General features: G+C 39.4%; 1 protein-coding gene across 5 annotated transcripts in view; it reads left to right on the top strand.

Annotated features, from left to right (window-relative positions):
- Positions 1-23,149, top strand: part of fam13a (family with sequence similarity 13 member A) — a 66,209-nt gene that overhangs the window by 36,213 nt on the left and 6,847 nt on the right. For 3 of the 5 annotated variants that reach the window (XM_044347158.1, XM_044347161.1, XM_044347162.1), the window contains 7 exons: positions 4,985-5,026; positions 5,183-5,374; positions 6,701-6,905; positions 11,811-11,884; positions 12,245-12,287; positions 18,287-18,455; positions 20,956-21,021. In XM_044347158.1, coding sequence (XP_044203093.1) covers positions 4,985-5,026; positions 5,183-5,374; positions 6,701-6,905; positions 11,811-11,884; positions 12,245-12,287; positions 18,287-18,455; positions 20,956-21,021 — 791 coding nt within the window. The remainder of the gene's footprint in view (positions 1-4,984; positions 5,027-5,182; positions 5,375-6,700; positions 6,906-11,810; positions 11,885-12,244; positions 12,288-18,286; positions 18,456-20,955; positions 21,022-23,149) is intronic. The other 2 variants (XM_044347159.1, XM_044347163.1) reach the window with 1 other exon arrangement.

The following is a 23,149-nucleotide window of genomic DNA, read 5'->3' as shown; positions in this document are numbered from 1 at the left end:
GTCCGTCTCTCCTCTGCAGCTCATGTTTATCAATGACTCACTCCAAGGCCACTTGCATTTTGTCACATACACACACACACATTCCATACAGACGTTTTCTCCCTCTACTGAAGTCTACTCGCATTCCTTCACACACAGAAACTCTCAGGCAGCCACATAGGAGCTTAACCTCAGCCCAGTCAAAATGGATCATAGATCAACATAATTTTCTTCTGTGTGTTGACCAAAGACTCTGAGGGTCCTGGCTAATATCTGACTGTGGTGTAACACTGGATTACCTGAATGGATGCCCCTGGGTACACAGTGCTGGGGATTTAACTGTTATAAGCTGCTGCTGCAAAGGCTTTGGAGTTGTTTCCTCTCCACTTTTATGCCTCCAAGCAACACTTGACTTTGAGACACATAGATACATTCACTACAGACACATATTATCTTTGTCTTAGTATTATTTGCAAAGCAACTTTCTTAGTTAGAAGGTCCTGAATGAAGCAATTATATTAAGCTTTCGTAAAATAAAGACTTGCACTGCTGGCTGCTTTAAAGCACACTCAGCAGAACAAAAATAGCACAATAGAACAATTAAACCAGAGCTGTCATATAATTACAGACCTGACTTAACAGTTCAGCAAATCTTACAGACAACATTAAAACTGAAAACAAAAAACAACTGACACTGCTGGTTCGTAAATGGTCATTTGGGTCAATTAAAAAAAAAAAAGATAAGAAATGTTTCAAATATTTCTTAAACAAATAGTTCTCAAAAAGTTCAAATAGGCTCTTAGGTGAAGAGAAAAGCATAACTTGAATAAAAATGGGAAAACTCCTGCACACTGTCTCGCTCACTGCTGGAATATTTCTTAGTTTACAAAGTTTCGAAACTGTTACCAGCTTAATGCATGTTATGATTTCTATTACATAAACCTTCAGTGCACTGTTGTCCTCTCTGCATCGGCCTCAATCTAAGTTCATGTTTGCTTTCACAAGTAACTGGAGCAGACCTTGGACCAAACAACTGTTATTCTTATACAACTCCCTTTCTTTTTTAATCCATCTGTAGGGGTGAAGTGGGATCATAGTTATCATACACTTAAACAAACAAAATGTTCAGTTTACTGTCATATATGACAAAAAAAGTCTTGAATTTTCACGTTTGAGGAGCTGAAACCAAATCATTTCTGGCATTTTTGAGTAATAAAAGTGATGATTATGCAATTATCAAAATAGCTTCCAATTAATATTTTGTCGACCGATAAATTAATTAATCGATTAATCATTGCAGCTGTAGTAGCGAGTGATTCTAGAGGTATTAAGACTTTATAGCTCACATAAAGCCTTTTATAACTGAATGAAGTTACATAATCACCGATGCAAAATCACCAGCTGACGAGTTTCTGATCACGTTTGGTTATTGTTGGTGGTATAATTTTATATTTTTAGACAGTCTGTGTTTAAGAAAGGCTTATTGGCATTCTGGTGGTGATGTTCGCTGTATGTTTCTGACGCAGTGACTCACCCCTCTTGCCTTTAGGTCTATTTTGCCAGCAGTTAGTGACTCAGACTGTCACCATTGCACACCAAGCAGCAATATTGTCTCATACCAGAGTGACTGCATGCTGTGTCTTTTTTTAGTCTGTGGTGCAAAGGTCCTTCCGGGCAGTGATGTTACTTCCTTCAGGGATTTACCAAACTGCCAAACAACTTCTGTACTGTGCCAACCTGAAGACTATTTAGCACCATGATAGCAACCACAGGATATTTAATTACCAAATATCTCGCACTTGACACTACAGACAACCACGCTCAGCTGTTTATTAAATCAACAGACTAAATGTGGCACTTGGATATATTAGAGGGCTGATTTTACTAGCATGGTTACAATATCTGTAGTGTATTGCAGGATGTCATAAAAATGAATTAGAGTACTGTACCTACCTTTAAAAGGAGTTTTTTGTTTTTTTTAAAGATTTCATTCTTAGATTCTGAGAACTTTTATATACAAATTTGGTTTCCATATGGTGTCCTTAAAGTAGAAGAAATGGTCCACACACACAAAAAATATCCAAAAATTACATATTATTTTAATATTTTTTATTGAAGCAAATTTATCAACCAAGTAAAGGCTAATTTATGGTAGGTCACTCTAAAATTTTGATAAGAGTCGCTCAACAGAAGTTAATGAGTTGTACTTTGTTTTCAATTTATGCTTGGGCGAAAGGTTACAAGCTAGTTAAACTTATCAAACTAATTACACAAGGACGTTACAAGTAATCTAGAGTTAGAGACTAGGGATGTTGCGATATACCTGTATTGACAATAACCGTGATATTAAAAACATAAAATATTGATATCATATTAATAATACAGATATGATCAAATTGTGTAAATAATCCAGCGCCTCTTAAAACCCCTCAACATTCCGAATGTGAAGTACACAACTATACTACGTACTTTGTACACAACTCTTATGTTTAAGTGCATACTCATGTGACACATCTTTGGAAAGCTAAGATTCTTGTGATTCGATTGATGCAAACCATTTCAAGATACAATCATACCAGCAAGTGCAATCAATGCCTCTGTCAGACCACCAACAAACAAACAAACTATTACAAAATTCACACTACTCACCTATGAAGCCTCATATTACTGTACTGACTGATACAACTCCGACAAAAACAGTCTTGTTACATTGGCAAAGGTCCAATTGTTCCAATCCAGTAAAATATTTAGTCCAAACACATTATTACATCAATAAATATCCACAAACGGCTGTTGCATCATTTCAAATAAGCCATCAGACGTCCTAATCTCCCAACGTATTCTCCGTCATAACTCATGTTAGCATGTAAACAACAAGCCACATCTTGGTATCAAAATGGCGGCTGCACTCTGGCCTTTCAATCAACACCTCAGTTGACCCAATAGGAGCTTCCATGTCCTGTCTACAGCCTACAATAGCCAACGAGAGTCTGCGTTAAAAGGAGGGGTAAACATAACCTGTGACACTAACCCTGAGATGAGGGGTTACAGGTTGACAATACTTCTTAAAGTTCTAAAGGGTCACAGGGCCAAAACTTTTGGGAACCACTTTCTTAAACCATCACAGCATGAGTGCCATTGCAACAAGGAGCATAGTAAGCTGGATTTGTTGGTCATGGAGATGTACTATAAACATGCCCCCAGGCATCATAACCATCTTGCCCTGACGCACACGGCAGTTATATAATTGACCATCTCATCACTTTAACATCAGCAGGGGTCTGTGGCGTGGAAAGACGGGCCTCTAAAGTTGCAAACAGTTCTAAAAACTTTGGTCATATTTCAGGCATTAATGTGTCCTCTGCACTTAATGAAGTCTTGCCTCTGACATTTTCAGTCATTAAGGTCTAAGGTTAAGTCAACTCTAGTAAGCCATTAAACCGTTTTCTGTTGTTTTAACCTGTTGCAGTCTGTGCCAGGTCTATTATTAGGTAATGGGCTAATATTTTTCCTGCTGTGCCCAGAGATAATCGAGCGGTTTAGTCTGCTGCCTCTGGAGCAACTTTCACTCCTCTGTGTCACTCTTTACTTTCCAACTGTTCAAATAAATGAAACCGTACATAAGGTGAAGGATCTTTCTAATCTTCACATGATAAAAATGTTTGTTTTGGCAAATTTTTGTCATGAACACAGACATTAAAAGCACCAGACATTTACAGCCCGTGTTTATGATTTGAACTTGTTAAACTCATCAGAGTGATCATCAGGTTGTGACACGATAGGGCGTGTCACCTTTTCATCTGATTAACAATCCTTTTTTTACAACCGTGATAATGTCAGTACATGTCCGTGGCATTTCACACAGTTTCACCAGTCACCTTCACAGTGTACCATCACTCCGTTATTATCTCTTCCTTTATTAATGCCTCTGCCAAGCTGTGCTGTTACTGTAAACACCGCTGTTTATGGGAGATTCATGCAAGTCACCCCTATACATGTTGATATAGCTGTACTCCAAGAAAAGCAGACATACTGTGTATCAGTTAGAGGGTCTTTATGAGAAGATTGTAAAAGGAAGATTTCTCTTTCACTTTTGTCACCAACTCTGTCAAAATATTCTGACCTCTTTTTAGATATTTAGCTTAGTGGAAAATTAAATTAATTAAGACAAAACAAAAAATATTATGTTGGTATAGACCTGCATTTTACAGTCACTTTCATTATCATTTATTAGATGATAAAATGTACAGATTTTACTGTTCAGTAAAGTAGTAGATACATTTAACTTAAATTATGGACTGATTTAATTGGATAGATTGCTTGTTTTAATCCTTACTCAAATATTTTTATTTAGTTTTCACAACCCACCCACCTAGCAAACACACCAATGTCAACTCCAGCCTACATCCTACGCTTAAGCTTTTTTAGAAAGAATGAAAAGTTAACCTGACGATATTATTGTGTCTGTGGCCCAATGAGAAAAGCCCTTAATTGAAATAGAAGCACGGTTGCACCCTCCAATAACAAACCAAACAGTTTAGTTAACATGTCAGTACTTGTTTGAAGCTGCTGCCTGATCGTAAGTGTAATAATAATCCAATATATCTAGATGTAGATGTAGATATCAACACTCCCCTGAACATACAGTATAACCACCATTCATTACTGTTTTCCTGCAGATGTATCCTGTATTTTAACAGAAGGAGAGAGGCAGTAAGACGAAAAGAAAGCCAGAGAGAATAAGATAAATATAGGGAGTAATACCCTTGTATTTTATTGTAGGACTTACTGGTAGCCATAGAAGCCAGCCACTTTGCTCTCAGAGGACCTACTTATGCTCTGAACACAGCTGAAGTTAACATACGCTCATGCACACTAGCTGCCTTGATCACCTAGGGCCAGAAACAGAAACAGAGCCCCGGGGAGATTTTCAGCGTTGCTCAGTGACCTGTTGTGACCACCTGTTTCTGCAGCATCAATTCACCTTCTCTCTTGTTTCTTCCAGTAACCACCTCTTCCCTGTTCACTGCAGACCAGATGTGGTAAAGTAAGTGGACTTTTGTCACATGAAATGCAGCATAGTATTGCTCTTGTAATGAATCAATTTACAGTTTTTATTTAGAGACATTTTCTTAAATCTTACATATAAAATTTGGAGCATAAAGTGTTACATTTTGTCATTTTTCTTTCTTGCTCTCTACAGTTTTCTGGACAGGACAATACGTTCAACAGTGGAGCAGCACCTCTTTGATGTGAACCCTTTAGAGGATCAAAGTTCAGAGGACTGTGAGTCGACCCCATGTCCGTCATCACCAAGGGTGACGCCAACTGCACGACAGAGACGTCGACATCAGAGAGAGCAGCAGGAGGAGGGCTTAAGACACAGAGAAAACAGGTATAGTGGGTCTGGCATCAACATGATGCTGGTATTTTATGGTACCAGCATGAAATCAGTGTCCTCAGTAGCAACACTGAAGTACACTGCACAAACCTTGTTCTCATCATTTCATTTTTGTCTGGAATTATGGCCTTAAAGTCTTATATTCTAAAATGAAAGTGAAGAAATCTGCTGTTACAGTAAGAATAATTCAATTTTTCTAAAGTAAATCAAGGTTAAATTTAATTTTTCTTGATTCTATTCCAGAAAACTGCCATATTCTCTCTCAAATTTTAAGATACAGACACTAGAAAATTATTTTGTACATATTTTCATTTTCATCATTGTTTTTCTCTTTAAACACCTACTCGAAACAACAGAGCTATTTGACTCACCAGCCCACCTTGTTACTTTCTGAGCAATCGCATAAAACCCTCCAACTGGCTGACTCCTCATAAGATAAATAAATACATTAAAAAGGACATAACATGTACATTTCCAAATCTTTATTTATATTCTGGGGCTTTGCTGAAATATCTGTGCATGATTTACAGTTCAAAAAACTCCTTATTTATCTTATCTTGGCCCTAAATATATATATATTGGCTCCAGGAAGTTTCTCCTCAGCAAACTTCCACAGAAAACCAACAAGTTTCGCTTCTTTTTTCACTATTATTTACTTGAAATATAAACCTCTCAAATAAGTTTTGGAACTTCACCATGACATCTGACATTATATACAGTATATAAATGACAGAAAATCACAAAAAAAGTGTGATGTGTCCTCTTTAAGCCATATAAAAAGAAAATGACATAGATGAATATTTTTTTTGCATGTATGTTATGTATAATTTAAACTGTACTGGTAAAGTACAGTAAGAGGCCATTCATGACAAAAGCGTGACCTCAACGCTACACTGAAATGTTACTACTTCCAGTTGGTGTTTTGGTAACTGGAAGTATTCTTAATCTCACCCACTGAGACGCAGCACAGTCATAACAACCGAAGTCACAGCAGTAAGAAGCTAATCCTTGTTGATGGACACCTGGTGGTGTCTGAGAGATCATTGACACGTGGATTACGGGAGTGCATTAGTCCAAAGACAGCCAAAAATGTCAATAAAAGTGTGGACAGTAAATAGAATTAGCACCAAAGCTAAACAGCACATTAGCTGCTTGAGAAGGTATAAGTAAATGAGGCATCAGAACGACCTTGGCATTTTGTTTCCTGTAGCATTTCGCTCAATGTCCAGCTGATAAAGACAGATCAAAGTGTGTGAGAGAGGGTGAGATGGAAAGCAGATGTCTGATTTCCTCACCCATTTCTTTTCTGTCCGAGAGCAGAGCTGCATCAGTCAGAGCAGACACCAACAAGGAGAACATCCCGTCGAGCGGTGGTAGCAGCTCTGGCACCGCGGGGGAGGACACGGGCAGCAGCGTGGACTCGCAGGGAGGCCAGGGTGGTCACGGTGAGCGAACCCCGAAACCCAGGAAGTCAAAACACAGTCCTACGCTGGTGCAGCTCACTGACAACCAGGACGCCCACGCAGTGAGTCATCCTGCTTCTTCTGCTCATCTCTTTTTATCTCTGTGATTCATCACCATCTTGTTAGTATCTCTGCTACTCTTCTCTGTTTTCTACTTTCTCTTTTTCCTTTGTTGTTTTAGTTAATGCTTTCTCTCTCTGTTCACTGGGCTTGCATTAAAAACAGCAACACTACATTCACAGATCTTCTCCTCCTCTCCAATAAATTGTCAAAAAATTCAGTTCAACCCTTGTCGCTCTTATTTTAATTGCAAATAATTATCAGTTGCAGTTAACAAGAAACAGTAGATGGATACGTCAGTGAGTTTGAGGATGACAGGAAGCAGTACAGCTCCCTAATGGTTCCACAGCCATTCTCATCACACAGCAGCTTGTAATAAACAATAATTGTTAACCACTTTTTTTCAGAGGCAGTGGAAAATGTATTGCCCAGTTATAAGTGTGCAATTAGCAGCAGCTTTTATCCGCTGTAGGAGATGATGCACCAGAGAGCAGATTGTCCTTTCACTGGTTGGTACTCGAGGCCACAATGTTCCAGACGCTGCGTTTGTTTAGTGCTCTGCATTTGTATTGTGCAGCGGAGAAGTGATTCAGATACAGTCAAGTACTTCTTCTGTGTAGGATGTTACTTTTATAGTTTATTTTACCTTTTTTTCTGAAGCCTTACAGTTTTGATTGTCTTTTATTGTATTGGTTATGACAGTTTACCTACTGAAGTAGGTCCTGCAAGGGTTGGTTGATATGATGCTGTATACGGAGACAATGGAAATGTGTCAACTGGTTTCTACTGAGGTGTCTATCCCATATAACTGGTGAAATGGTTACTGGCACTGTTACATATCCGTGTTTTATGACAATATTGAATTTAAAGGCTTTTTGCATCAATGTGATGAAGTACCTTATTTTTACCTCATTTCAGTCATCAAATTAAGTAAAAACAAACGTTCTTGTCGTAATAGTTTCTTAATTGAATTTCCCCCAAAAATTCTATACAATGTTACTGTGATGTAAATCAATCACAGAATGGGATATAAAATTACTAAGGCTGTGTATCAAACCTCAATACTTTTTTGGTATCAACATTAATGTGTGGAATACTGAAAGTTACAGTAGCATGAATGTCTGGTCAGATTTGTACCCTTCTCTCATTAGTCTTTGATCAGAAAGTTTCAGATTAAAATCAAGATTTTCCCGGTTTTACATTTTCTTTTATTCAAGCTAAGTTCTTGTTTGTAGTAGTTTAGTAAACATTTAAAGTTTGAGAGGTTTCTATTATTTAATGAAATGTTTTGTAGAAAAACATGTTTATATTCCTCAAAGGAGGGTATTGGGAAAAAATATCATATTGGTGCTGAAACTTTTATATCAACAAGAGCTGAAATGATTCACTGATTAATCAGTTAGTTAATGGTCAGATAATTTATTGATAACAATTTCGATAATCAGTGAATTTAATTTTTACTTGAAAGTAATTTTTCAAGCAAAAATGCCAAATATTCTCTGATTTCAGCTCCTCCAATGTGAGGATTTGCTGCTTTTCTCTTGTTTATATAATTGTTAATTAAATATCTTTGAGTTTTGGACTGTTTGTCTGACAAAACAAACCATTTGAGGACATCTCAATTCTAGGAAGTTGAATTTAGTATTTTGCAATATTTTGTCACATTTTATAGTCAACTTCAACTCAGCTTCAGTTTATTTATAGTGCAACATTACTCAATGAGTCTTTGCACACTTTACACACACTGCACAATATTGAATTAAAACATCAGACAAATAGTGTAGGTACTCTATACACACACACACACACAGAGGTGTTGACCCAGTTAAAAAATATCAGTACAACAACGACAAAGTCAAGGATACCAGTTTTCATTTGGAGGGCAGTTGGATCTTTCCCCAACCAGTGAATCTAGGAGGGACCAAAGCACAGAGATGAAAGAGTTTTATAGTATAAATAAAGTGTCGATAAATAACTAGTAGATTAATAGTTAATGAAAATAATCATTATCTGCAGTCCTAATACAAACTAATATATAACACTTCAAACAATACCAGCTTTAATACAATACCAGCATGACACCTGTAGAGGATTTTATCCCCAGCTCATTTAGCATCTAGGTTAAGTGTCCCAGTACAACCAGATAAAAAAAAAACTTGGTCAACTACCTCTCGCCTGCCAACCAAAACGCAGTGAGTCATACAGCATGCAGTGAGACCTCTATACGAGAGCGTGAGAGAAGTCAAAGTCACGGCGAGGACAGTGATAGTGTGAGGCATGTACGGTCAGTAACATGATCCAGTCTCTACAGACTCTTCTTACACTACAGCTGCATGTAAGCGAGTTGGATTATTATCCACACTTGGCTCATAAATGATATGTGCTAATGTAAAGTTCAGCTGCATGGAGTGCCATCCCACCAACCGACTTGATGGAAATAGATTTGTCGAGTTACACCTTCTCACCTAAGGAACTGAATCCCAGACCACCAAGCTGTTTTTTTTTTTGTTTTTTTTCCCACCCATGCTGACCCCTTATGTAACAGTACAAATGACACACAACACCTTGACACACATCTGGTGCAGTGATTGGCTGGAGCGAGTGTTGCGCTGACAAGAGAGGTTCGATGTGATTGAGGGTCTGTGTCTCTGTCAGTGTGAACAGCCGTCTCTGTTATGTCAAGAGGCTTTGAAGGTAATCAGCGGCCCAGAAAGAGCTTGATCGGTATTTCTGGTGATGTTTGTTTGTTTTTTTGTTCTATTGAACCTTTTTTGATAAATCAAATGGCCTTTTTTGTGTGAAAGTTGAATTATGTATTTGAAAAGTTGATATAGTTACTGCTTAAATTGCACCATTGTTTCCCACCAGGGAGTTGTAAGATTGACAGAAAACTATTTTGATCGCCAACTATTTTGATAATTGATTATAGGCCAAACACTGTGAATATTTGCTGGTTTTCCTCGTCTTCTGTTTGGGTTTTGGTCTGTTGGTTGGACAAAATAAGATTGTTTGTCAAAGATATTTTCATTGAACAGTTTTGCTCATATACAGATGACAATTAGTCAATTGTTGCTCAATTTAACAATTATAAAGCCAAAGGATGCGTTCTACAGGCACCCACTTGACTCTCAATCAGTGCATAAGAAAAAATGACTAAATGAAAAATGTAAAAAAAAAAAAAAAGTGCAACAGTAATAACAAAATAAACTGAGAAGGAAGTAAGAGGGAAAAAGGAGAAAAGGTCTAGATAATGCAACCACATCACCATAACATACCAAAGTTCCCTTTTTTTTGAGCTGAAGTCACTATTTTCTAACATTTTATAGAAAAAAGAATATTGATAAATATATAAAGTACTATGTTTTTATATTTTATATATTTATGTATTTTGTGTACCGCATGTATTGTGTTATCAGAATCAGAATTTGTTTATTAGCCAAATACGCAGCATACAAAGAATTAGTTTGCTTCCACAAACGCAACATGGAAGAATAAAAATATAACAAGTAAGGTAATAATAATATTATGAAATAATAAAATAAACAAAGTAGGTCATTAATTCCCCGTGTTACAACGTGAGCATCACACTTACATGACTGGTATCATCAGGCCTGCTTTGTCTTCCCCTGAGCTGCAGTCACTTGTTCCTTAATAGACAGATCCTGTTTGTATACTTGCTGACATCATCCAAAGCAGATACATGTTGCTTTGTGTATTTTAGGCTGATTTGGAGCTGCTGTTAATGTGACTTGTATGTTTTGGTGGTCTGGCAGAAATCATGAGGCCCGTACTCTATTTACTGTTTAACTAATTAGCCAATGGGCAGAAAATTAATCACCAGCAGTTAGTCATTTATGAAGCAAAAAATGCCAAAACATTTGCTGTTTTCAGCTTTTCACATGTGAGAATTTGCTGTTTTTCTCATTTTTCCAACAATAATAAGACATCACCTTGTACTCCAGGATGGTGATGACATTTTTCAAAATAAACAAAGTAGTGCTAAAATTAAATGAACATTTTTAAATATAAATCCATATATATTTTGGCAACTGCTGCAAGAGACAAGTGAAGGATTTTAGTTTACATCTTTATGATTCAGCACCCCAAAACATTCATAAAAGTAATCATGCTTTCTTGTGTCATATTTTATAGAATAAGAGTCAGAACTAGAAGGGATCTTTTCATAATTGTATTCTGGCTCGTTAAGAACCTTGTAAACTTCTATTTTTGAAAAGTCCTGCACTCATCCCTCTGAGGGACTTGCTGATATTTTTCAGTGTGTTTGTGATTGTTTTAATTAGCGCGTCTGTGAGTGTGTATGATCATTGTTTTGTTATCGTGATGTGAATGAACCGTCTTAATGTGATCTTGTGTATATGTAAGCTTGATCTCAATGAGATTTCCTGAATAGGATAAATAAAGCTTAACAACAATACAAATAAAGGTTATTTAAGTTCTCGCACACTGCACACTCGCACACTTATAGTAAACTGATTATAGATAAGTTTTAAGGGGCCTGTTTCAAGCTGTGACTAGCAAATGAGATCATTTCCTCTTGCAAACAAACAAAAAACAAAATACTCGTGATCCATACATAAACATGCAAGAGGACTCGTAAATGTATCTGCAACCTGAAATGGGACTGTGGCACCATTTGTGATCTGTGTGTTAGCAGTGCTCGCAAATCCCTTTCATGAAATGGGCCCCAATACAAACATTAACTCCAAACTGTTATAGTATCAACTAACACTTGAGATCAATTATCCAAAGGATCACAGAAAATGATTAATCCAAAAAGGCTCGTTTCTGGTTTGATGTACAGTGGTTTGTTCCGTTTATTTTAAAAGTCAGATATAAACTCAGCTATTCAGGTAATTAACATTCAAACTCTGCATGTCTTTTTCCAGTTAAAGGAGAGTGTTGGTGTGTCGGTAACATATGAGAGACCTGGAACAAACCACATGGAGACATTAAAGAAAGGGTAAGCTCATCAAAAACTTAACTTGATCCCTTTGATGTGTTTTTTAAAAGGTCATTACAGATCCTGTATCGCTCTTTCTCACCTATTTCAACTTTTTGCTTAAACACCCAACTTGTACCTCCTGTTGCCTAAGTGTTTATTTTACATTGATAAGCTACTGGCTTCCATTATCTCTAGAGATCTGTTTAGCATACTGTGGTGTTTATCACGTACATGTCGTCTGATAAAGAGAGGCAGCACAGATATACAGTATGTACAGTATGTGTAAACTGACTGTAAGATAAACGTCTCTCTTGGGTAAACAATGAGGCTTCTTTTCCTGAAGTGGTGCCACTAAAGTTTCTTTGTCTGATTTTTCAGGAATGACTCTTCAAGAAAAGAAGACCCTCCTTCTCCTCCACAGGTAGGATCACCATGCTTTTATGTGTCTCTCTCTTTCTGTCTGGTGTGTTGCACTTGGTTCCAGCGCTCCTCCTCCCTTATCCAATAGAGTACATGTGCTCTGCTATGTATGTGCCACTAGAGAAAAATGGAGTCTCAGATATAAGGGAAGAGAGAATATAGGAGTAAGAAGTAGGGCTAAGATGAAATCTCACTACTTTATTTGGTACCAACCAAAATGTGTCACCAAGTGTCAAAAACAAAGACATTTAACAAGTTTGGCCTGTTTTGTAGAAATAAAAGATTATATTCCCCAAAGTAAAGTATTGAAAAAGTCTTGTTTTGGTATTGGTACTTAAAGCCAGGCAACATTTGGACACTAGCATCAAAAATATTCAAACCCAGCCATCATGAATCAAGTGTTAGAGACAGAGAGGAAGGCATGGCAAGTTAATTTGTGGTGCACCTTTCAACAAAAAGGTAATTAAAGGGCCTGAAAGAAGATACAAAAAGCAAGTAAGATAAGGCAAAATAGAATGATACATATTAATAGGTTTTTAAAAGGAACAGAAAAAAGTAGCAGATTAAAAATACACTAAACAGGAATAGAACGGAAGAAAAAGTAACAAGTGCATTGAGAGAAATTAATAAAAAACCCCAAATTTAACTCATGCAAGGACAACCACTGACATTTGTTTTGATAAGAGTGTTACTAATCTTCAAAAGACTCTTACTCATCAGTGTGTCGGGATGTTGCCACAGAGCTGCTTTCACTGAACAGAAACTTGTCTGCAGTTCCAGAGAAACATGAAATTTCACTTTTAACAAAGGGAGATTTTAGCGTTTGTAAGAAAAGGGAATTTCCTGCAGTTATTCTCGCACAAACATGCAGCACATCTTCAGTCAGCTGTATGAAACATTGTGGAAAGCCGGTTCTTTGGTTGAAGTTAGGAGCAGGAGCACCGAACACGATCATGCAACTCTGCACCAATATGGTTCAGTATTTTCAGAGCAGCCCAGATGGATTCTAGTAGCAGCTCAAGCTGCAGCTCTTGTCACCACCACATTGTGCCACTGAGCGACCATCTGGAGCCGAAGTGGCGCAGCTCCGAGTGGAGGCTGGTACAGCAGCCTCTCAGCTGGTCATTAATGCCCGGGTTACAACGCGAGCATCACACAGATATGATTGGTATCATCAGGCTTGCTTTGTCTTCCTCTGAGCTGCAGTGAGTTGGAGCTGCTGTTAATTTGACTTGTATGTTTTGGTGGTCTGGCAGAAATCATGAGGCCTGTACTCTATTCACTGTTTAACTAATTAGCCAATAGACAAAAAATTAATTGACAGTTAAATGACAGTTAGTCATTTATGAAGCCACCTTTTTTTTTTTTTTCTTTCTTAAACACCCACACCCTTCATCGTAGTGTGTCAGTATGTCATGTGGTGTGTGCCATCTGAGTAGTGTGTGTTCTAATGCATCGGTTGGAGTGTCAGTCACTGTAAATTGATAACACACATGACTCCCCCGTCAGAACATGTTGTACCTACAGCGCGAGAAAACTGAGAAGTGAGATCTGTCATATTTTCACCCGGCTCATTGCAGTGCAGTGCTTCATATGCCAACTCAAAACATTTTAGTGGAATTTTTTGCAGCAGATAAAGTCTTTTACTTGATGATGAGTCACTCTTTATGTTTCCCAGAGAGACACTGAGCTCCTCAGAAAGTCTGGGATAATGTGCACAAGTTTGTCTTTGTTTTCTACAGAAATGCCATTGCATTGACACAGCTTTTCCTGTAAAAAAAAAAAGGTGTTGGCCTTCTTGTAACATCAGGTTTGTGCACAAGCATGTGTCTGTTGTGTAGAGCTGAAACAGTAAGTCGATTAATGGATTGATAGAAAAATAATCAGTTTTGATCATTTTTCATGCAAAAATGCTGAACATTCCCCACTAGCTTTTCAAATGTGAGGACGTGCAGTTTGTTTTTGTCATATGTGACAGTAAACTGAATGTTTTTGGGCTTGAACTGCTGGTAGGACAAAACAATGAAGACATTTTCTGTACATTATGGGTATTTTTATACTACTTCCTGACATTTTATTGATTTAACAATTAATCAAATAAATAATCGACCATGGTGAGAGGAGGTTGTGTGGCTCAGGTCTCTTTTTGGCAGCATCTGGAAGTTGCTTGATGTGATCATATTCTTCATATAAGCTATCAATCTATCTATAAGTTTGTCATCCTGTCTTTATATACTATAATTTTGTTCTGTACATACAACATATATTGCATGCCTGTCTGTCCTGGAAAAGGGATCCCTCCTCTGTTGCTTTTCCATTTTCCTTCCGAGTTGTTTAGGGAGTCTTTCCTTTTTGAATCGAGGGTCTAAGGACAGTGGATGTTGTTTGCTGTACAAATTATAAAACCCCTTGAGGCAAATTTGCGATTTGTGATATTGGGCTGTACAAATGAAAATGCACATGACATTAATCTATGGTAAAAAAAATAATTGTTAGTTGAAGTTTTTGAAGTGTTTTGAAATGTGGACACAGCTCCACAAATGGTGTGAGAGAGTGGGAAAAAAGCAAAGCTATCAGAGATGAAGCTCATATCAGGCTAAATCCTCCTGGTGTGTGTGTGTGTATGTGTGTGCGTGCGTGCACGCATGTGTGGTTATATGCTCGTCTGTGCCATCTCAGCAAAATGCCCCTTAAATTTTTAATTCCACTGTGTTTGTATGTACACTGTGCTTAAGCCCCCAAACACAGTTTAATCATTGTCTAATGCATCCCCACCCCTCTCCACACACACACACACACACACACACACACACACACACACACACACAGTAGCTCTGTCTGTCTTGCTCCCCTTTTGCACCAGCTGGATGATGATCATGATGATGTAATCATGGTTTAAGTGTGTTGGTGTGAACACAGTGGCTGATGTTCCAGGAAACTGTGTGTGTGTGTGTGTGTGTGTGTGTATATGTGCGTGCACACGTACACAGCAGGACCACGGTCAGCTGTAACATCTGTGCTTATGTTAATCCACCGTCGGAGCATCTTGTACTCGTATTGCCCTACACTGATGCCTGAGAGGAGCCGTTCACCAGTGACTCTGCCGGTGATTATTGTCAGTAAACTGATTAATCAATCCACCATAACGAGCAGGATAAACTCTTCATCAGGTGAAGATGATCAGATAGCTACTGTAATCACCTTTTTAATGAGTCATTTGCATAGAAAAGAATTTGAGAACAAATGTTTTGTTTACTGACGAAACTTTTTGGCCCCATAAGAGTTACATAACAAATGTGTGCATGTATTAGATGTTGTTGTTTTTGTTGAGTCGCTCTCCTCTCGACACATCTCACCTCTGAGACTCATAAGATTACATAACACTCACTCCAAGGACCCAGTAGACTCCTCTGTTTCAAAGCCTAATGAGTCCATAATTTCAGTTGCACGATTACCTTCAACACATAACAAGAAGGTCACACAAAGTACAGCTGTTATCGAGGAAGGACTAAATTAGAAACTGGCTGCTCGTCAGCAAACAATTAACATGTTTTTCTTGGATCAAAGACGCCATCACTTCCATTTTCATATGAATTGTTCTTGATCAACTCCAAACAAGGTGATAATTGACACAAAACCAGTAATCAATCACGATAAAAAATCATTATCATTTCTTTATTCAGTTTTAACTTCGTATCTGTTATGTAATATTTGTTTTTGGACTAACAATATTTTTGATCCTGTTTTGTGAAGCACTTTGGGTTGCATCTTTGCATGAAAGGTGCTACACAAATAAAGTTATTTTTATTATCATGACAAAAAAATATATATCTTAACTTAAGGTCCTCTTGCTTTGTTCTTTTCATCTGTATCTCACAGTCACTGAGCAAGACCATAAGATGCAGCTGGAAGCTCAAAAGCAAAAACTATTAAATAGATCTTCAGTTAAGAAACTTTTTAGTCACATTAATGATACGTTTTGTTTTTACTATTCGGCATTACACCTCTATACCCACAGTTGTATAATCGACAGGCCTTTTTTATAGAAGACATTTTGACATGTCGCAGTAGGAAAAGCACAGGTGTAAATAATAAAATCAATGACATCTGAATGCATGCTGGCTCACTGTTAGTGTCGTGACGTACAGAGAACAGAACATAACCATCGTTAATCTTTATGTAACACCTGTGCTTTTCCTACTACGACAAATGAAAATGTCCGCCAGGAAAAAGACCGATTGTATGATCAATTGTGGGGTTTTTTTTAACCAGGAATATTGTGATAAAAAGTTAAAATAATGACTGAGAAGTATTGAAAAAGAAACTAATCATTACTTCCTTGTTATGTAGATATTATTTCCATGTAACCTAAAGTAAAGTAAAGCATCATCCTACCAAACTGCTTGTTTACAGGGAATGCACTGTTAGTTATTGAATGACACCACTTCTAAAAAAAAAATAATCATATTCAAAGAACATGTATTGATATTCACCTCCGTATGTCATATTATTTGCTCACACAGCCACACTAGACCCTTGTTTCTTCCTAACGTGTTCCTTACTCATATTTACATAATTTTGTTTATCTATGATAAACTAAGGTTTGTTTTGTTTGACAGGTAGTTTATATGTGTGCATGCTGGATCTGGAAGCTGGTACAACTGGATATGTCATTCCCTCTGAATGTTGCTTAGTGTGGATCTGTGATAAGGGGATTTGAATGGGATGCAGTAAGTGCTGTGCTGGTCTGGTCTGCCGGGTTGGTTCTTGACTTGAAAACAGTGGCGGTAAGCACTACTTAGGGGTATTTTCCGCTGTTACTTGGTCACAATCCGCATGTTGGGCAATAATACCACATTGTATCCCCAGTGATTCCCATCACATCAGTTATTTCCCATGCAACAGCTGAGGAGACTTGATAACCCCGGTTTTTGGCGTCGTGCCCCAGACTTCCGCACAAGAACACACACATGCGCACACACACATACACACACACACACCTGAGACTAATTATGTCGCTCCCCATAATCAGTCACAAACTTGCCAACAACAACTTAGTATCGTTAACAAAATAACAAAACAAAGAGTGTTGTAACTGGATTCAAGTGCACCACGTCCTGTAAAGCGGTCTGTGGCATTTATGAGGTCTAGTAGCAGTGTGTGTGTCTTGATCTGTTTTTCATAAAAATAGCTCGGTCCCACGCCCAGACAGAGGAAATGGGACCCCATGGGCTTACCGCTAAGTGACCCATGGACACGTTCTAAATGCATGACCAGCTGAGTATGTTGTTTACCCAAATTATTTACTTTCCACGAGAATTTGATTACACAGCTTTGATCGCAGATAAGCAGTAGCGGTGTCAAAATGGGAGAAAACAGAAGAGGTGATGGAAGAGATGGTTTGCATGGAGATCCTCTGCTCTGAGCTCAATGTTAGTCTGCAGAGAGAGACAGATAGGGAAGAGAAAAAAAAAAAAAAATCACCCAGTCAGCCTACGTGTGCTGGCTCACAATCTGTCTGCTTTTTTTTTTTTTTGTCCTCACCTCCCTCCTTCCCTCCTTCCCTCCCTCCCTCTCTCTCTCACTAACACCCCTCCTCTCCTCTCCCTCTTGCTCTCGCTGCTGTGAAACAAACAAGGCCAGGGCGGCTCTCTCGGGTGGGGAATATATGCATGTCAGGCAAGAGAGAAAGCAAGGAGGGCTACTGTAGAGAAAAGAGAGAGGGAAAAAAAAGAAAAACAAGAGAGGGGAAGGAGGGAGGGATTCCAGCGGGTGAAAGACGAGGGAGGAGCCAATCCACTCCTGCTCTCACACACACACAGCCAAAGGGAGATGGGCGGATGTTTTGGCCAGCAGAGGCAGCCAATGGCGAGCAGGGAGCAGCCCCCTCTGTTAGGGCAGGGCCAGTCTGAGGGAGTGTGTGGCTCAACTTAAAGAGTGTGTTCACTGGCTGGTCATCGTCCATTGAGCGCTCTTTTCTTTTCTCTCATGGTTGTGCAGACGCTAAGGATGAAGATCCAGGAGTCGCCCGTCACTTGTGACACGGGGAGGGTCGGCGGCGGAGGAGGAGTAGAGGTGCGAGGCTCGGACCCGGACTGCGAAAAGACGAGCTGCGAGGACGTCCCCCGGCTGGACCTGACAGCACTGACTGAGGACAACAACTGGGGAGGTGAGGGAAGAGCCGATCCTCTCGTTGTTCTCATGCTTAGATTTCTCCATACATGCATTCATGACCTAATTTTGGATTATGTCTAATAGTATGTGGATTACCCACCTTTTCACACAAACGCACACATGTCCAGACAACCCTCCACCCAGCTCTGCACATGGGTGTCTGGGTAGCAGCTGCACACCTTCTGCTGCCTCTCCTCCTCCTCCTCCTCCTCCTCTTCCTGATGCAGCTCCTTCTGCCTCTCCTGCAGGATTTAATTGTAAAAGATCCTCTTAAGTTCTCTAGCTACCTATATCTGGAAGAGAAAACACTCGCCGGAGACGTGTTTGTTTGCTCTGGTTTGCAAGATAAGACGGCACTGAAGACAGCTTGTTGTTTTGCTGCTGTTGAATTATGACACATGGGAACCTTGAATCACATTTCACAAAGAAAATATGAACATGTAGCTTCTCTCCTGTGCTGTTATTAAAGGAGGAAACTGTTGTTTTTGTTTTTACCAGGATGCATCAGCTATTTGTCAATTTATGTCAGTGAATAGTTTCCAGACATGACTGCTGCTGTAATTCCCAGTCAAAATCAATCATTAAAGGGGTCAAATTGTGATAACAGCGCACTAGTCAGCTGGCTGTAGAAACTTGGCTTGCTTTTGGAGACTTTATTAATCCCGGTTGATATTTTCAGGCGTTCATTTAAACATTAAACATTCCATTTAACGTGACGTTGTGAGCAGCTCACGTTTACACTATTAATCCAGGAATAGTGAGCGTGATGCCTGTGCATGTGCATTCAGTGGCAGCTCTGCACAAGATCAAATTCGATGCAACTAATGTACGATCGTTGGGTTAATTTATTGATGCTGGCTTATCAGATGTCATTTCTAATGCAGAGTTTGCGGAAATAGCCACGAGCATTGCGTTTGCTACAAGTCTCCTCCGCCTCCTTTTAGCTGCTTAGTTTGTTATTAATGCGTTTGTTTATGCAGCGTTGGCATTTGTGCAGAAAGGAAGTCATGCACAATCACCGTGCGCTGAGACTTTGATTGTTTTGTTAGGACGTTGTGACAGAGCGGAGGTGGGTGGAGATTTTTTTTTTCTGCGTTCAGCGGTGGAAGCCAAGCACTTTGCTGAAGCTGAACTATACACAGGAATGATCACTAACAGGTTCATTCCTACAGTTAAGTACAGTTAAAGGGCATGTTGCCACGTGTGTTGACATCTTTCTTCTGCGAAAGTTGGTCACCACTCCCACCACCACCACCGCCACTGCCGCTGCCGTCGCCATCGCCGTTTCCTGTTTGATGTGGCAGCCAGAGCACAAAAAATGTTCCATGCAACAAATTCTCTCAACTTCAACTACCTCATGTTTGGAGCAGGCGATTGTATGTTATGTGGAGCTCCCTAGTGGCCAAATATGATACATGGAAAAACAGCACAGCTCTGGGAGAGGTTTGTTTTTTGTTGGTTGTCCCCGCGGTGCAGGCGAGAAGACAAGTCAAGAAGTGAAATATTGACCGTGAGCAAACAAACTGTTCAGGGCTGTTATTTGAAGGTGTGGTGTGAGTTGTTGTGGCTCTCTCTACCCAGGCGCATGAAGTCTCCTGACTGTGTGTGTGTGTGTGTGGTTGTGTGTGTGTGTGTGCGCCTGTAATTAAAACGTAATTTATGATGAGGGAGGATGTGGCTGTTTGTTCAGGAAATTTACAAACCAGGTGGCTGTTTTTCTCTGACATCGTGAAGACATTTTGTGCAGGATCTCCCTTCTTAAATCTCCTTCCTGTACATTCTGTCCTGGATGCATAACTGAGCTCGTGGCAGCGGGGACGCCACAGGGAAGCCTGCGTGATTGGCTGTGACAGGCACTTCATACATACATACATACACTCAGTATCTCTGTTAGGTGCCTGAGATGCTGATCAAATCAGGTCCTCTGAAGCATGAGAGCCAGCGGGGCTTGCTGTAGCTCAACTTGTTTAAATGTATTGTGAGAGATTAAAGTTTTTTTTTTCTCTACGTGGCTGGCGCGTTTGTTCTTCACCAAGGAGAGCCAAAGAAGGATTTATGTTCTGGCAGAGAGAGCCAAACTGAGTCAGCGGTTCATAAAGCGCTATAATGATAGTGAGTATTGTTAGAGGACGTGTGCATACTGTACAGAAGGCGTAATACTGTACAAATGGGTATGAGAGTGGGTGAGGGACTTAGGCAGCCCTGTGAGACCTTTGTCCCAGTACACTTTGTGCCAGCGCCTGTCATGTTGACCTGATATTTACCTCTGCTGTGTCCTTGCCTGTCTGCCAGTGATGGTTGAAAGACATAAGCAGACATTTGAACAGGAAGACGAGGCTCTAAAGCTCACGTGTCAGTTCTCATTTCCCATATTTTTTTTTTTTTGATGCAACAAGAAGGGTGCATGCTGGTTTCTTTTACTTCTGTTTCTTTGTTTTCATTCTCTCATCTCGTTCTCTTCCCCCCTTCTTTTTTTGTTCCCTTTGCTCCTCTAGATTCTCCGTTCTTTAACTCCCCTTTCCTTGATTTCAAAAGCATTTTCCATCCGAGTGTTTGTGATGGTAAGTGTTACATCATTTGTCGGCACTGACTTGCTTTGCTGCATATAACATGTCAGAAAGAAAGAAAAGGCTGTCTGAATGACCTTTTCCCCACTGCATGGCAACATGCTTGAATGATCTGGAACATTGTGGCCAAGCATCTCACACACACACAACAACCTTTACTGAAATGGCAAACTGGCATGTTTTTTTTTGGGGGGTTTCATTAGTCTAGTTAATCCTGAAGCATCAGCGAGCAGTTGATTTAGAGGATTAATTTCAAATGCCATGGAGCCTCTCTGGCCGGCTGCACTGAACTGCACTCTGAGCTAGATAATAGACCTCAGAAGACATTTCGGCGTGATTGAGTGTTTCACCTGCCGCTGTGAGCAAGCACTAACATGCCAGGGAGTTCCTACTTGATAAACTGCACGTACCTGCAAGTGCAGGAGGGACCCCCGGGACTCCAGAGCTGGAATTTGAGCTAAGTCGCTTCACAAACGCTCCAACTCACCCCAGCTAAGAAAAATATGCATGTGCAGTTTTAGACTGGGCGTGCATATTTTCACGGGCGCATACTGACACCTTGAATGTTTACACTGACGGTTGGTTTCCCTCAGAGCTTGTTTTTACTCCCTCCATCTCTTCTCCCTGTGTAACGACTCCTCAGTGTATTTCTAGAGCCCTCCTGACACCTGATGTTATGGAGTCTCTCTCTTTTTTCTCCATGAAATCGACATTATTATTCCTGCAGGGTTTCATGTTTCGACACAGTTTTCTATAGAGGAGCTCTCTCAGACAATCTGCCGTTTCTCCGTCGAGCCCACGTGCTCAGACGGACACACACTAATTAATCTCTCACCATGCGGAGTGGAAACTAAAACACAAACTCATCACTGTACCTCTCAACAGGGGTCGCACCCTGACATTATCCCACGGAGAGGCAGGCATTATTAATAGCCCCGGGGATTGTCAGGGGTATCTGCATGGCTATTTTTCACCAGACATAATGATTGCCAGAGTGGAGACTGTAACCAGGGGATGAACAGAGAGAGGGAAGGGCAGGCGAGTCTTACCCAGTTACCCACAGTTTCAGAACAACATCTGTCGAGTCCCAGAGGAAGTTTTTTTTATTTTTTATTTTTTTGCCTCGCAACCATTTTAGAGAGAGCAGATTGATCATGTCCAGTAACTTCCACAACGCTAGAGAGGATCCAAGAGGATGTTACCAGGGAGAAAAATGGCCGCACAGTGTTTGTATGATGACATTTTATGCTCGTTCTTAAAAACAAGCACGCTGTCAGACTTTCCCACAACATTTTGACCTGTCTTGTATGTTGCTTACCCTGTTGAGTGTAACAAATTTCTTTTTTTTTATTAGCTAAAAGAAATGTAAATACCACTCCATTAAAAACAGGCATTTAAAAAAAGTAATCTAACTGGCAGAATTTGAGTTGTAGGTACAATACAATACATACATCTTTATTAATCCCACTGGGGGCAATTTGTTTGAAGCAGCTTGTCGTGCACACAACACAATAACATACAAACAAATAAATAATACAGTACAAAGCACACAAAAGGAATAAAAAACCTCAGGGAGCTGTATGTAGAATAAAAAATCAATCCAGTTATTTGAATGTCATCCTTAAATATTAAGTTATTTGTAAGTTTTGATAAATAATAGAACCTTAAAGGATTCTGATTCAATCAAATGCATAATAATCAGCTGATTTTGTTTATTTTTATTTAATTATTTGGTCTATGAAATGTCAAAAAATAGTAATTAAACATCTCTTAGAGCAGTGATGCCTTCAGTTTGTTTCCTCTCAACAGTCCAGAACATAAAGACATTAAACTGACTGTTTTCTATGTTGAAGAAAATCTGCAAATCTTCACATGTAAGAAGTTGGACCCAGAGAATATTTGGCAGTTTTGCTTGAAAATGGTTGTTTGTAATGTTTATAATCAAAAATTCCATCAAGCCGGAACTCATGAGGAAACTGTTTCATCATGTTTTGGCTACAGAGCTCTTGGGGATGATGCGGCAACTCTGCTGTTAGTGTACAAAGGGGAGCGATAAGTTGTCGTTGTTGGTCAGAGTGAGCCACATTTTCCCAAACTAACTTCTATTTTTATTTATCTGCAT

This window comes from Thunnus albacares, chromosome 3 (assembly GCF_914725855.1).
Source record: "Thunnus albacares chromosome 3, fThuAlb1.1, whole genome shotgun sequence".
NCBI lineage: Eukaryota > Metazoa > Chordata > Actinopteri > Scombriformes > Scombridae > Thunnus > Thunnus albacares.
Note: the sequence above shows the minus strand (reverse complement) of the source record. Positions and strands in the feature narration are given on the sequence as shown.